Source organism: Girardinichthys multiradiatus, chromosome Y, assembly GCF_021462225.1.
Source record: "Girardinichthys multiradiatus isolate DD_20200921_A chromosome Y, DD_fGirMul_XY1, whole genome shotgun sequence".
Lineage (NCBI taxonomy): Eukaryota > Metazoa > Chordata > Actinopteri > Cyprinodontiformes > Goodeidae > Girardinichthys > Girardinichthys multiradiatus.
The window spans coordinates 9,208,357-9,222,988 of NC_061818.1; the positions used below are offsets into that span (position 1 = coordinate 9,208,357).

The 14,632-nt window shown below is 39.6% G+C and overlaps 1 protein-coding gene across 8 annotated transcripts in view; it reads left to right on the forward strand.

The window, feature by feature from the left end:
* LOC124864341 (protein CLEC16A-like) overlaps positions 1-14,632 on the forward strand; it is a 56,007-nt gene that overhangs the window by 32,954 nt on the left and 8,421 nt on the right. For all 8 annotated transcript variants that reach the window (XM_047359097.1, XM_047359099.1, XM_047359101.1 and 5 more), the window contains 6 exons: positions 879-929; positions 1,065-1,193; positions 3,086-3,206; positions 8,338-8,489; positions 9,568-9,772; positions 13,696-13,866. In XM_047359097.1, the coding sequence (XP_047215053.1) occupies positions 879-929; positions 1,065-1,193; positions 3,086-3,206; positions 8,338-8,489; positions 9,568-9,772; positions 13,696-13,866 (829 nt within the window). The remainder of the gene's footprint in view (positions 1-878; positions 930-1,064; positions 1,194-3,085; positions 3,207-8,337; positions 8,490-9,567; positions 9,773-13,695; positions 13,867-14,632) is intronic.

Consider the following 14,632-nt stretch of genomic DNA (forward strand, 5'->3'; position numbering starts at 1 on the left):
TTTTCTGCATCCCCAGAATCAGAACCAAACACAGAGAAGTATTATTCAGTTCTTATGCTCCACTAATCTGGAACAGACTTCCAAAAACGCAAAAAAGGTTGAATCCCTGATTTTTTTCTTTTTTTTAATCAACGTTAAAAAGGTATTTGCTTTGAGATGCCTTTGGTTGTTCTATTTAAACTGAAACATTACTTTTAGTTTTAGTCTATAGTCTCATTTATCATGCCCATGTTGTGTACTTTTTCCATCATAAAGCACTTTGAAATGTCTTGTTGAAATCTGCTCTATAAATTTGCCTCGCCTTGAATGCCTTATTGTTGATGTAGCATGGTGATGGTAGATAAACACATACCTCTCGGTGTACATACAAACAATTAACATGCTGTATCTTAGACAGTCTGAGGTGCATATCAAAACAATTTGTCTCGTTTGTCCAGCAGGTTCAGTTTTGACTCGAAACACCTTTTTCAGATGAGCTATTTGACAATTCTTTTCCAGCTGTCATGGTTAAATAAAATGATGGACCTTATAGATTAGTGTGATATTCTGTAGAAGGAGGAAGATTTAATTTTTTTTTTTTATGGTTTTGTTTTGACATTGTCTGGATCTCCAGGTTGTAGCTACAGTTCTGGTTTAAAAATTGTAACCATGAGTTGCATTAGTTACAGACCATAATTTAAAGCAAACGGACAGTATTACCACACCAACCCCAAAACCTAGTTGATGGAATATTTTTAAATTTAGCCCACCAAAAAAATTAGAACAAACTTGGATTGTCATCATATTGACAAGGTAATATAAATTGTAGGTATCTCATCATGACTCCGGTTTTGACAAAATTGTTTTTAAAGCAGCTTTTATGTTTGCTGTTGTCGCAGGGTGAAGAAATCTTTCTGGACATGTTTGAGGATGAATACAGAAGCATGACGGTAGGTTAGCCTTTATTTGGGTAATGGTAATAATAATACCATTTTAAAAATGAAACTGGATTCGTCAGGAAACTAAACTTTGTTTTGGTTAGAGGATTTTAGGTGTTGTCGCTCATCCTGGTGTTTCTGTTGCAGAGTAAACCCCTGAATGTGGAGTATCTAATGATGGATGCCTCAATACTGCTGCCACCCACCGGCACCCCATTGACTGGTATCGACTTTGTAAAGAGACTACCTTGTGGAGATGTGGAGAAGACCCGCAAGGTTTTTCAATACAGAGGCGTTAAAAAGGCCTTTTGTTTTCCTATTTCTAATATCGAAGTGTTAAGCTTGGTTTATGCTCGACACATCTGCAAGGTCTTGACAGCTAAATTACATAATTTCAGCAACCACAACCCTCCATGCGGACGAGCAAGAGCTTCTATTGGTGGAGGTTCACAAACATAGACATCTTTGTGATTCCAACCCTAAAGATCACCTTGATCAACAGATTGTAAACAATTCCTGGAAAGAAATTGCAGTCACTCTTGGAAGAGACAAGGAGGTAGTTGAAAAAAGATGGAAAACTTTAATCGACTGATACTTTAAGGCAAGAAGCGTCACTAAAGGGAAAGGTTGCTGAAGTCGTCCATAAGTGCCCATAAAGCCTGGGAGAAAATTGGCTACAGCGGGGACGAGCCGCACGAGTATTAATGCTGCTAAAGTTGCATCAGCCTGATTGAGCATGTCTCATATCCGTCTCATATCCGTGTAGAACATACAGGGGTTGGACATTGAAACTGGAACACCTGTCATTTTAGTGTGGGAGGTTTCATGGCTAAATTGGACCAGCTTGGTAGCCAGTCTTCATTGATTGCACATTGGACCAGTAAGAGCAGAGTGTGAAGGTTCAATTAGCAGGGTAAGAGCACAGTTTTGCTCAAAATATTGAAATGCACACAACATTATGGGTGATATACCAGAGTTCAAAAGAGGACAAATTGTTGGTGCACGTCTTGCTGGCGCATCTGTGACCAAGACAGCAAGTCTTTGTGATGTATCAAGAGCCACGGTATCCAGGGTAATGTCAGCATACCACCAAGAAGGATGAACCACATCCAACAGGATTAACTGTGGACGCAAGAGGAAGCTGTCTGAAAGGGATGTTCGGGTGCTAACCCGGATTGTATCCAAAAAACATAAAACCACGGTTGCCCAAATCACGGCAGAATTAAATGTGCACCTCAACTCTCCTGTTTCCACCAGAACTGTCCATCAGGAGCTCCACAGGGTCAATATACACGGCCAGGCTGCTATAGCCAAACATTTGGTCACTCATGCCAATGCCAAACGTCGGTTTCAATGGTGCAAGGAGCGCAAATCTTGGGCTGTGGACAATGTGAAACATGTATTGTTCTCTGATGAGTCCACCTTTACTGTTTTCCCCACATCCGGGAGAGTTACGGGGTGGAGAAGCCCCAAAGAAGCGTACCACCCAGACTGTTGCATGCCCAGAGTGAAGCATGGGGGTGGATCAGTGATGGTTTGGGCTGCCATATCATGGCATTCCCTTGGCCCAATACTTGTGCTAGATGGGCGCGTCACTGCCAAGGACTACCGAACCATTCTTGAGGACCATGTGCATCCAATGGTTCAAACATTGTATCCTGAAGGTGGTGCCATGTATCAGGATGACAATGCACCAATACACACAGCAAGACTGGTGAAAGATTGGTTTGATGAACATGAAAGTGAAGTTGAACATCTCCCATGGCCTGCACAGTCACCAGATCTAAATATTATTGAGCCACTTTGGGGTGTTTTGAAGGAGCGAGTCAGGAAACGTTTTCCTCCACCAGTATCACGTAGTGACCTGGCCACTATCCTGCAAGAAGAATGGCTTAAAATCCCTCTGACCACTGTGCAAGACTTGTATAAGTCATTCCCAAGACGAATTGATGCTGTATTGGCCACAAAAGGAGGCCCTACATCATACTAATAAGTTATTGAGGTCTAAAACCAGGTGTTTCAGTTTCATTATCCAACCCCTGTACATGTGTCAAGAATAATGCAGGCTTTAATGTCCATATGCGTTCTGGGATTTCTTTTTTAAACACTAACAATGATTGTTCTTTGCATACATTTATCTATTGTTTTGTGTGTCTTTTCTCTCTTAGGCTATTCGAGTGTTCTTCATGTTGCGGTCATTGTCCCTACGGCTTCAAGGAGAACTGGAGACCCAGCTCCCTTTGACCAGACCTGAAGACCTAATCAAGACAGATGATGTTTTAGACCTCAGTAAGACACACAGGCTCGTACTCGGGCTTGGTTTTAGGAATGACAACATTCTTAAGTTGAAAATAAGTTAAATCTAACCTCAGAGTCTCTGACAGAAATAGATTTGTTTTCCTGACAAGGAGAATTTTTAGATTTTTCTGCACTACACACAGCTCTACAACGCAGCTATATGGCTGCAGAGTTAACAGATGCAGCTAGTTGCACATGCAAAGATTTACAACCACAGCGATGCAGAGCTGAGCGCACACACACTCTTAGCATCACAGCTTCCCCCACAGTGATAACCTGAGGCGTTCTCTAACCGTTCACAGGTGTGTAGAGGATGTTTTGGAAACTTGCACATGTTGAGCTCTGCTATGAAAAATACAACCGCACAGTAATGTGAAGTAATTCTAACACTGTTCTCATACACCCAGTTCACAAACTCTGCAACCATGCATGTCATATTTCTGCACTTGTTTGCATGCATCATCTATCATGTTGTTGTATATATATATGTATATGTGTGTATATATATATATATATATATATATATATATATATATATATATATATATATATATACATACATACATACATACATACATATATATATACAACATGATAGATGATGCATGCAAACAAGTATGTATGTATGTATGTATGTATATATATATATATATATATATATACATGTATGTATGTATATATATATATATATATATATATATATATATATCGGAGAGAGAGGATTGATTGATTGATTGATTGATTGATTGCCCACCCTGACTTACTCAACATGTCCAAAGATTTGATGAAACCTATAACAAACTCACAGATTTCTGTTAGGTTGAGGGTCTGTCTTTAAGGAGCCGTACTTGATCACACACGTTTTTTGTTGTTTTCTTTAGCATTGATGACTCTGCAGTCTGTCTTTTGTAGGTAGTGGTGGCATTTAGATGTTATCACGTTATCTGTGTTGACTCAACTACAGAACAAGTCTGGTGGCAAATCTTGGATAAAATTTGTGTGATGGTTGTAACAAAGCAGTGGCACAGCAGTGTGTTGTCTGTTTTTACCATCTGTCTTAACTTTCTTTTGTCATTTCGGCTGATTTGTAGCATTTTTACGCTTTTATTACTGGACCTGATTTGATGATACCAGCTGAGGACTTTTTTTGTATTTCCTTTTTGGTAAAGGAAAGATTATAAGAGGGAACACTTTTGATAAAGACATGAAACACAGACCAAATATCTTCCTGCTGCTTCACTTTCATGTCTAACTTGGCGGCTGAAACTCTGTTCTGATTTTTCCAAATGCCAGTTAAGAGGCTGTGGCCGATCTGAGGACTGACGACTTGTGAGGTGACATGTGGTTTGACTTCCTGGAATTGATGTTACTGAAAAGATAACATTGAACCAACTTGGTAGTAATAAGGATTTTCTGAGCTAAACAGAAGTGTGAGTAAAAAAAGAAAGAAACGACTTTACTTTTTTGATTATATATATTAGCTAGTTGACAATCTAAGAACACATACTTGTCAGTTGCAGGGAGCTGAAAGGTTTTTTCCTTATGTGTGGGTGGAGAAAACCTTCTATCTCCCACCCACCAGTGTGTGTATTTTATTTTATTTTATTTAAATTTTTTTTACCATTAGGCTCACACATCCCACATCTCACCTCCTTATCTCATAACTTTTGAATCATGGTGCATGTTTTTTTGTTTTGTTTTGTTTTCTGGACGTGTTTGTGGAGTTTTAGAATGAAAGGTCAGGTTTTATTTTGGACATTGCCAAATTTAAAAAAAAAGTGCCAGTCATGGTATTTTTCTTGTTTCAAAAGAGACACAAATTTGCATGCCAAAACAACTTTAATGTACTGCTCTTAAACCTGAAGGCTTTCACAAAAAAATGTTCAGTGACAAAAAGAACACAACTGGGCAATGAAGAATAGATTTCCAGGGCAGGATTTCAGGAAATACAAATAAAAAATGCAATACATTACAAGAAGCCCAGGCCTGGATGTGATCAGCAAACCATTTGAGTTACAAGACCTTCTAAGGGTTTCTCCAGGGTCTTACTAAGTTCTACAGTTATGAAAATACATTTTTAGACCTTTAAAAATCCTAAATATGTGTAAATTATTTGTGCTAGTGGTCGTTTTCCGCTAACTTTTTGGTCAATAAAAGAAGCCAGTAGATCCTCCTTCACCTAGCAAAATTAGATAGTTTAATTGTTGTGGTAATGCTGCTTGGCAATAACCCCTAATAATGTTAAAAAGACCTTTTGTTTCCCTTTAAATGTTGCCCCATTTGTAAGTTTAAGCAGCAGAGTTCTGAATGCAGGTTGTGCCCATGAAAAACTTGTCAACTCCTCTCTTCCAAAGCCAAATGGCTTATTGTGCTGACTCTTGTTGTTTTTGTTTATTGGATTGGTTGATTGATGCTTAAGAAGCAAGACATATCGGCAATTAATTTCTCAGTTTAAAAGCAGAGATATCAGTAGTGCATGAGACAACTGTACCCAGCCACAACAGTCCAGTCCCTCCTTCAGCTTGGTCACACTGCTGTGGGATGGCATCCCATTCAATCAGCGTTTGTTATGATTCAGGTAATGTGGGTTTTGTTTTTGCTTACGCATCCAAGCTGATCCAACACGTGTTCAGTAGGGTAGAGGTTAGGACTGCAGGCCAATCCTCTGCGGTGCCGGCTGTGGCCTTTCTGGTTGGGGTCTAGGTTGGGAGTCGGGTCTTGGTGGTAGATTGGTGCCTGGGCTGGCATTTCGGCTATCTTTGTGTGTTTGCATGGGCATGGTGGGGGCCGCTGGCCCCACGTGCTTGCCATCGGCCGGGTACCTCTTGCCGGGTGAGTTTGTCCTGTCTTGGTGTAGGGTCGTGGGGTCTGTTGTGAGTACAGTGCTCGATGGTGTCTGCTTGTGGCCAGAGGCTGGTGTGGCGTTGCGCGGGGGCCTTGCTTTGCAGTCACTGTGTGCTGTGTGGTGGAGGGCAGGATGCAGCAGAGGTGTTTAGAGAGGGGCCATGTGTGGAGTTTGTGCTGTGTGGATGTTCTAGCATTAGCCGTTATGCTCCACTTGTGAAATTCAATCTGTTCGGCTTCTTCTTGGCACTCAAACAACAATTCTGAGTGCTACTCTGCCAGACAGGACACGTTTTGGTTTTCTGGTGAGGGAGGTGCTGGCCCACACAATCACACTGCCTCTATCGAAGTTCTTTGGCATTGATGGGGGGCATTTGGATTCATGGGCTGAACATCCAACAAGCAATTTCTTATAAATGTTGAGCAATTTAAGGAGAAATTAATGGATTTTCTTGTCATGAAGCGTTGGTACAACAAAAAAAGTCCCTTGTATTTTGTGCCCAGTATATATCTAAGCTGAGATTGATTTAATTTATTTTAACATTAAAGCCTGGTCAGTATCTTCAATGTTGACCATTCCTAATGAACCAACAGCCTGCTGTCTGTTACATGCACACCTACATTGTTTAACCTAGTGATGAATTGCTTTATTGGTTTGTTGGCTCAAGAAAGATGAACAGTACAGATACTTCCATGTTTGTGTGGAGCTTTGCTGTAAAAATGGCTGATATCATGTTGCGCTTTGTTTCTCCTAAGAACAGCTTACACGTTTCTAAACAACTTCCTCCTTTGTGAGGGATGTATAAATAATAATTAAGAAGTGGCGTATTGTACTTTATGGAAGCCAAGTAAGTCGCTGGGTTGCCTCCTAGCCAACTTTCTGTTTCAGTAGAAAAAAACACGGCAGTATCACTAAACCTTTAAAGGTAGCACCGTCATGTGTGTTAAATGTTCTAGATTGTTATGGGAGCAAGCAGACCCACTTTCTGTCAAAGTAAAAAAAAAGAAAAAAGACAATGATTTCTTTGACCATTTGATTATTAGTGTACCCTTGTTACTGCAAGGAACCAAGGACTACCTCTCCAGCTGAAGGTACTTTTCACTGGTGTCTGCTTCACTATGTGGCATTCGGTTCCTGGCCAATCCCCTTTGATCTTTAATCACACCATGTTTTACTAGCTCATGCTTGTTTGTGATCCACACCCCACTGGTCTAAATGAAAAAATAAATAAATGGTACTAAAAGACTGCATTGCTTCCTGTATTTATACGCTAACCTGACAAACAAAATCTGATCTTTATTTAAGAATAGGGCTGCAACTCGTTTTTCTGGAATAGCCATGGTGTGATTAAAATGATTGATAGGCAGAAAACTTGGGAAAAGATGTCAAGCGACTAAAAAGGTAGGAAGACAAGAAGAAAGGGGGAATTCAAGAGAAGAGAATTTACTTAAGGAGCTGTACGTCTAGTTGTACTGGTTTACATCTGGAGAAAGTCAGAGTGGGCGATATGTCAAGCCAAAGCAGTGCTGTCAGATCAGACCATCTGCAGTTCTACTGGTTATGTGGTGCACTGCAGTAGAAAATGCTCACATGTGGGCTTATCAGTTCTTGTTGCTCCTCAGCATGTGGGACGAAAGCATCTCCTCCTTCCTTTGAAGTGCATCAAGCTGTCTGGCTGTTTTGGCCCAATACGCTTCTGCCTTAGGTTCTGTGTACACAAATTACCAAAACATCATAAAGTCACATTACAAAAAGAAAAATAGTCCAAGTTTTGAAAAGGTTACTTTTTACCTCCATAAGCTATCCCTGGTTGGCCCAAAGGTTTTCCAAGGAACATTAACCCTAAGTACTTCTTTTAAAGTTTTTTTTTAACATCAGAGATGCTGTGTGTGTATTTCTTTCTCAAAATACCACTTAAGTGTTGAGTGGTTATTCTAAGCTAACTGGAAATTCTTTTGTTTCATTGGTTTTAAAGGGGAACTTGAAAAGATTAATGTTTTAGCTGGAATGTGGTAATATTGTTCCTTAATTTATATTCTGCTCAGCCCTTTTCAGTTCAGTTGTTTTTTTTTTTTATATTTTATAATGACACACAAGACCCTTCTTTTCCCATTTGTTTTTACATTATGACTTGTCTTAATTTAACAAATTCTAAATCAAGCTTTGAAACATAGAACTAATTGCATCAACCACAAAAATGTGTTGCTTATCTTTGTCTTTCAACCATCTCGGGGCATTTGAGAATCTGTTAGACTGTACTTTGCTGTCTTTTTCCAGATAACAGCGACTTGATAGCGTGTATGGTGGTCAGCAAAGATGGCAGCCAAGCCCAGAGGTTCCTCGCTGTAGATGTGTACCAGATGAGTCTGGTTGAACCAGAAACCAAACGTCTTGGTTGGGGAGTGGTCAAGTTTGCCGGCCTTTTGCAGGTAGGAGAAAAGTGTTTTTTACTTCCCAGTTTTTTGCATCTGTGTTCAAACGCCTCTGAAGTTAATTAAATATTTAAAATGACACCACTTGGATGAAGAAAACTACAATGTTAGACAATCTCACAAATCTCAAATCATTCATAGTTTCACCTCTCACACATGAAGAAACCAGCTTGAAGAATGATGCATATTTTTCTGGAGTTGGTGTATTAAGAAAGGGGTTTATTGCACATTTAATCAAGCTAAAGACTAACAATGCTTTGACATTGAAGCTTGCCAGCGCCAGTGTCTGAATTCAGTAGCAGATCATGCTGGTGTGAACCCATCCCGGAACAGAGAACCGTACCGTGGCATGGTTACTACTGCCGGTTTTCGGCACGGTTCATTCAGACCCTGGAGCTGTTCGCTTGCAGTATGAATGCGTGCCGGGCCAGTGTACCAACAGCAGGAAGAGAGGATTTAACATAAGAGCAGCGCATCTGAGTAGAAGAAGTTGAGGAACAACAAAGGAAAAGCCTGAATTCTAAGACGAAAGAGTTTCATGGGCTATGTGGAGTGGCGAAGAGGTGCAGTTGCACAACTACATTTGAAAACCAAAGTAGCAACAGAAAACTTACTTCTTCGTTTTTTTTTGTTTTATTTTCAATCAGCGCAATACTGGAGCAATACTTCCCCTGAATGAATCCGTTGCAGCTGCATGACTATGTTTGGTCCAGTCTAAAAAATCTGTGAAAGCATACCGGGCCAACTGAGGTTTTTCTCTTTTACCAATCCTTGAACCCATTCCCCTGACCAGAGCAGCCGTGTTAATGCGCCCTGAAACTCATGACAAAAGTTTTATGCATTTTTGTACTCAAATCACTTTGGGTAGCCTTTAGTTACTTTAGTTAATTACCCATTTTTCAGTAAGTGAATGTTAGGTATGCTTCTTATCTCAGCTGATACTAAAGGGAATCTGGTCTTCTTTTAATCTGCTTTCATCCCCCTTTTTTCCAGTCTCAACATGTTTTTTCACCTCTCTGTCCTGCAATTTGAATTTTAACCCTATTCGATGTCCATCTTCCTCCTTCTTTTAAAGGACATGCAGGTGTCTGGTGTTGAGGATGACAGCAGAGCTCTGAATATTGTTATTCATAAACCGAGCTCCAACCCTCACGCCAAGCCCCTGCCAATCCTGCAGGCCAACTTCATCTTCGCCGATCACATCCGCTGTATCATTGCCAAGCAGAGGCTAGCCAAAGGTCGCATTCAGGCTCGACGCATGAAGATGCAAAGGATTGCAGGTGGTGGGGACTAACCCTATTGTTTTTCTCTGTATTCCTATTTTACATCTATTAGGAATAACAAAATTATTTCCATTTCCTAGGTGCCTGATTCTTTTTTTGTTTAATAATTAGAGTTTTAGACCTTTTTAAAACTTTGAAAAAGCCCAAATGAAAATCCCATGCCTTGAATGCTTCTGATAGGTTTACAAAAAATTTACAACTACACCTGTGGATGTATTTTAAGATGACACCTCAAACACACTGTTTTGTTGTGACATCATTAAAAAAATCAAGATCAATCATGCAAAATATCAGGAAGAGAACTGTGGACCTCCACAAGTTTGATTCATCCTTGGGTACAGCTTCCAGATGCCTGAAGGTACCACTTGTATCTGTTTACTTATGTGCCAGTATAAACACCATGGGGATGCCCAGTCACCACACCATCAGGAAGAAGAAGGTTCTGTGTCCCAGAGAGGAATGTGATTTGGTGCATGTATACTTATCGACCCCAGAACACAAACATCTTGTACAGACGCTGGCTGATATAGGTAAGAGACTGTCATTATCCACAGTGAAACTTTCTGTACCAATATGGACTGAAGGACTTCTCACAAAGCAAGTAGGCATTACTCTAGGAGCAGCATGAAAAGCCACATTACAGTTTGCAAATGCAAACTGACACAAAGACCTTAATTTGTAGAGACATGTCCTGTGGTGTGACAAAACTCAAGACCATCATTACATTTGGAGGACGAATGGAAACGCTTGCAAGCCCTAGAGCACCATCCAGGCTGTGCCGTACGGGATGGCAGCTATCATCTTGTACACAGTGCCTTGTGAAAGTATTCGGCCCCCTTGAACTTTTCAACCTGTTGCCACATTTCAGGCTTCAAACATAAAGATATAAAATTCAAATTGTTTTGTGAAGAATCAACAACAAGTGGGACACAATCGTGAAGTGGAATGAAATTTATTGGATGTGTCGAACGTTTTTAACAAATAAAAAACTGAAAAGTGGGGTGTGCAATATTATACGTTTATCTGTGAACCATTCCATTGTAGATTTGGCTTTATGTTTTAGATCATTGTCTTGTTGGAAGATAAATCTCCGTCCCAGTCTCAGGTCTCTTGCAGACTCCAACAGGTTGTCTTCCAGAATGGTCCTGTATTTGGCCCCATCCATCTTCTCATCAATTTTGACCATCTTCCCTGTCGCTGCTGATGAAAAGCAGGCCCAAACCATGATGCTGCCACCACCATGTTTGACAGTGGGGATGTTGTGTTCAGGGTTATGAGCTGTGTTGCTTTTACACCAAACATATCGTTTTGCATTGTGGCCAAACAGTTTGATTTTGGTTTCATCTGATCAGAGCACCTTCTTCCACATGTTTGGTGTGTCTCCCAGGTGGCTTGTAGCAAACTGTAAACAAGACTTTTTATGGATATCTTTGAGAAATGGCTTTCTTCTTGCCACTCTTCCATAAAGGCCAGATTTGTGCAGTGTACGACTGATTGTTGTCCTATGGACAGACTCTCCCACCTCAGCTGTAGATCTCTGCAGTTCATCCAGAGGGATCATGGGCCTCTTGGCTGCATCTCTGATCAGTCTTCTCCTTGTTCAAGATGAAAGTTTAGAGGGACGGCCGGGTCTTGGTAGATTTGCAGTGGTCTGATACTCCTTCCATTTCAATATGATTGCTTGCACAGTGCTCCTTGGGATGTTTAAAGCTTGGGAAATCTTTTTGTATCCAAATCCAGCTTTAAACTTCTACACAACAGTATCTCGGACCTGCCTGGTGTGTTCCTTGGTCTTCATGATGCTCTTTGAACAGAACCCTGAGACTATCACAGAGCAGGTGCATTTATACGGAGACTTGATTACACACAGGTGGATTCTATTTATCATCATCAGTCATTTGGGACAACATTGGATCATTCAGAGATCCTCACTGAACTTCTGGAGTGAGTTTGCTGCACTGAAAGAAAAGTGGCCGAATAATATTGCACGCCCCACTTTTCAGTTTTTTATTTGTTAAAAAAGTTTGATACATCCAATAAATTTCATTCCACTTCACGATTGTGTCCCACTTGTTGTTGATTCTTCACAAAAAATTTGAATTTTATATCTTTATGTTTGAAGCCTGAAATGTGGCAAGAGGTCGAAAAGTTCAAGGGGGCCGAGTACTTTCACAAGGCACTGTAGGTGTCTTGCGGGAGGGACTAGTGTACTTTAAGTCTTTTCATGAACTTTGTATGGAGACATTTCAGGATATCACCCAGAAATGTGAAAACGTTTAATGTCATTTATTGTCAGACAGTAGGAAAACTGTGTCTCTTTATACAGTGGATGAAAATGTCTCATTTCAACTATAAGTACAAATGTTTCTTTGCATTTATAGATGGGTCAGCCCTTCTACTAGACTTTAAGTCACAAATAGAGACAGTTGAAATGCCTTTACTACCACAAATTCAAAGACAGAAAAAGTAGATCATGGAACCAAATCATTTTAAGGTTTATGTGGAATGGCAAAAGACAAAAGATTAAATCTGAGACATTACAGACTGGAGGTATGGCGCTGCTAAACTTTATGGAATATGTTTGCTTATTATTGGTTTACTGTTGCATGAATGGTTATCAAGTCACAAATGGACTTGCATGTACACACATGTATGCAAGAAAAATTCAAAGCATTATCTCTGGCAGAGGGTAAATACAGGATTTGGTTGAAAACCTAGACACCATTACTGGATTTAACGTATTAAGAAAGTACAGAGTAGAAAATAAAAAACACTGATTACTTGATCCAAAATGGATTAACAGCATTATGTACAATACTAAAGGGTGGACATGTTGAGTTTCCAACAGCTGAAATATTAGTCTAAGCTAGATCACTTTAAATATTAGTAGAATATTTCAATAGAAATATAGAAATATTCTACTAGGATAAATGTAAATGGGATGCAGAAATGGGTGAAAGAATTGGGTAGAATGATGAGCTGCATGTTAAGAGGACATCCTCCCGTGTTTGGAGAGAACGTTGTTCAAAGAATGTACTAAGATTTTTTTCAATGCGTCTAAAATCAGGAATAGATTCTTCTCTGTACCCCAACCATGTTGGAAGAACTCAGGGGTTTAAATGTTGACTTTCCACACATGTTTTGGTTTTGTCCAGGAGTTGTACATTTTGAGAGAGATTTGTTTGAGTTTTAATTCTAACCCTGGGTTATAATATATGCAGCTCCAGCAAAGTGTTGAATATGGGTTTCTTCATGAGACATCGTATTAAGATGAGACATATATCTTTTTAAATTCATTTTGACTGCTTGCAAAAAGGCAATTCATTTTTGGTCGATTATTGTTCTTCTCACTCTTGTTTTGTTGGAACTTCCAACCTTCGCGATGATTATCAAATATTAAATAAATACAAAGTTGTTGTTGTGGTTTGTTTTTTTTTTTTTATAAAGGAACTAAATAAAATTTGTCTTTTGTCAACATCTGAAGTGCTTTAAAATTCTTACCCCCTTTTTGTAACTTGCTTTTACTGGCTCAGGTTTCCCTGCCTGCTAATATCATAAGCAGTCCATTTGTACTGTAAACACAAATGACTTTACCCAGAAGTCATTTGTACTTCCCCTTACTATGGTCAAATTCTTCAGAAATACACTCAGAGCCAACAAAACAAATATAAAATCTAGCCTAGTTCAGCAAATTGAAGAGGATGTGATGCCTTCAAGAATAACCACAAATCTAAGCAACAGTTTTGGATTTTCTTTTTCCAACATAGTCGCATAAAAAATAGTTGTTCACTGCTTTCATTCTGATGAAAAGTGAAAACAATTAACATGTTTCCCACTTAGTGTAGATTTCATTTCTTTAGTGTGACACAGTCCCATATTTTTATACTATTCTGTCTTTGCTCCACTTCCTGTGCATTCAGCTCTGTTGGACCTGCCGGTGCAGCCCAGTGCTACAGAGGTGTTGGGTTTTGGTCAGACTGCCACCGCCTCGCCCAGCGGCCTGCCTTTCCGATTCTACGAACAGTCAAGGCGAGCGCCCAATGATCCCACTACGAACAGATCAGTATTCGCTTCTGTCGACAAAGTGCCAGGTGACGCACAGCATGAATATGTTCATACACCGCATGTTTGGGTATTGTGCTTAGAGTGTGAAAGATTGTTTTTAAAGGTTTATTTCTGACTTGCTCCGAACTTCAAGTTTGTGATTTGATCTTCAACATCAAAGAAGAGTTATAATGTTCCATCCTGCAGGCATAGATTAGAAGTTTTGTGCAGAATCGCCACTCTACAAGTTACAGCTGGAAAGTCCCCTGTCCTTGTCTTCATCTCATACGGTGCCTTGTAAAAGTATTCCCACCACTTGAACTTTTCTACATTACAACCCCATCTTCAGGCGGTTTCACTGGTATTTTATGTGACAGACAAACACAGAGTAGTACCTAACTTTGAAGTGGAAACAAGGTTCCACTTCAAAGTTGAACTTTTCAACCTCTTGCCACACTTCAGGCTTCAAACATAAAGATATAAAATTCAAATATTTTGTGAAGAATCAACATCAAGTGGGACACAATCATGAAGTGGAATGAAATTTATTGGATGTGTCAAACTTTTTTAACAAATACAGGTGCTTCTCAAAATATTAGCATATTGTGATAAAGTTCATTATTTTCCATAATGTCATGATGAAAATTTAACATTCATATATTTTAGATTCCTTGCACACTAACTGAAATATTTCAGGTCTTTTATTGTCTTAATACGGATGATTTTGGCATACAGCTCATGAAAACCCAAAATTCCTATCTCACAAAATTAGCATATTTCATCCGACCAATAAAAGAAAAGTGTTTTTAATAC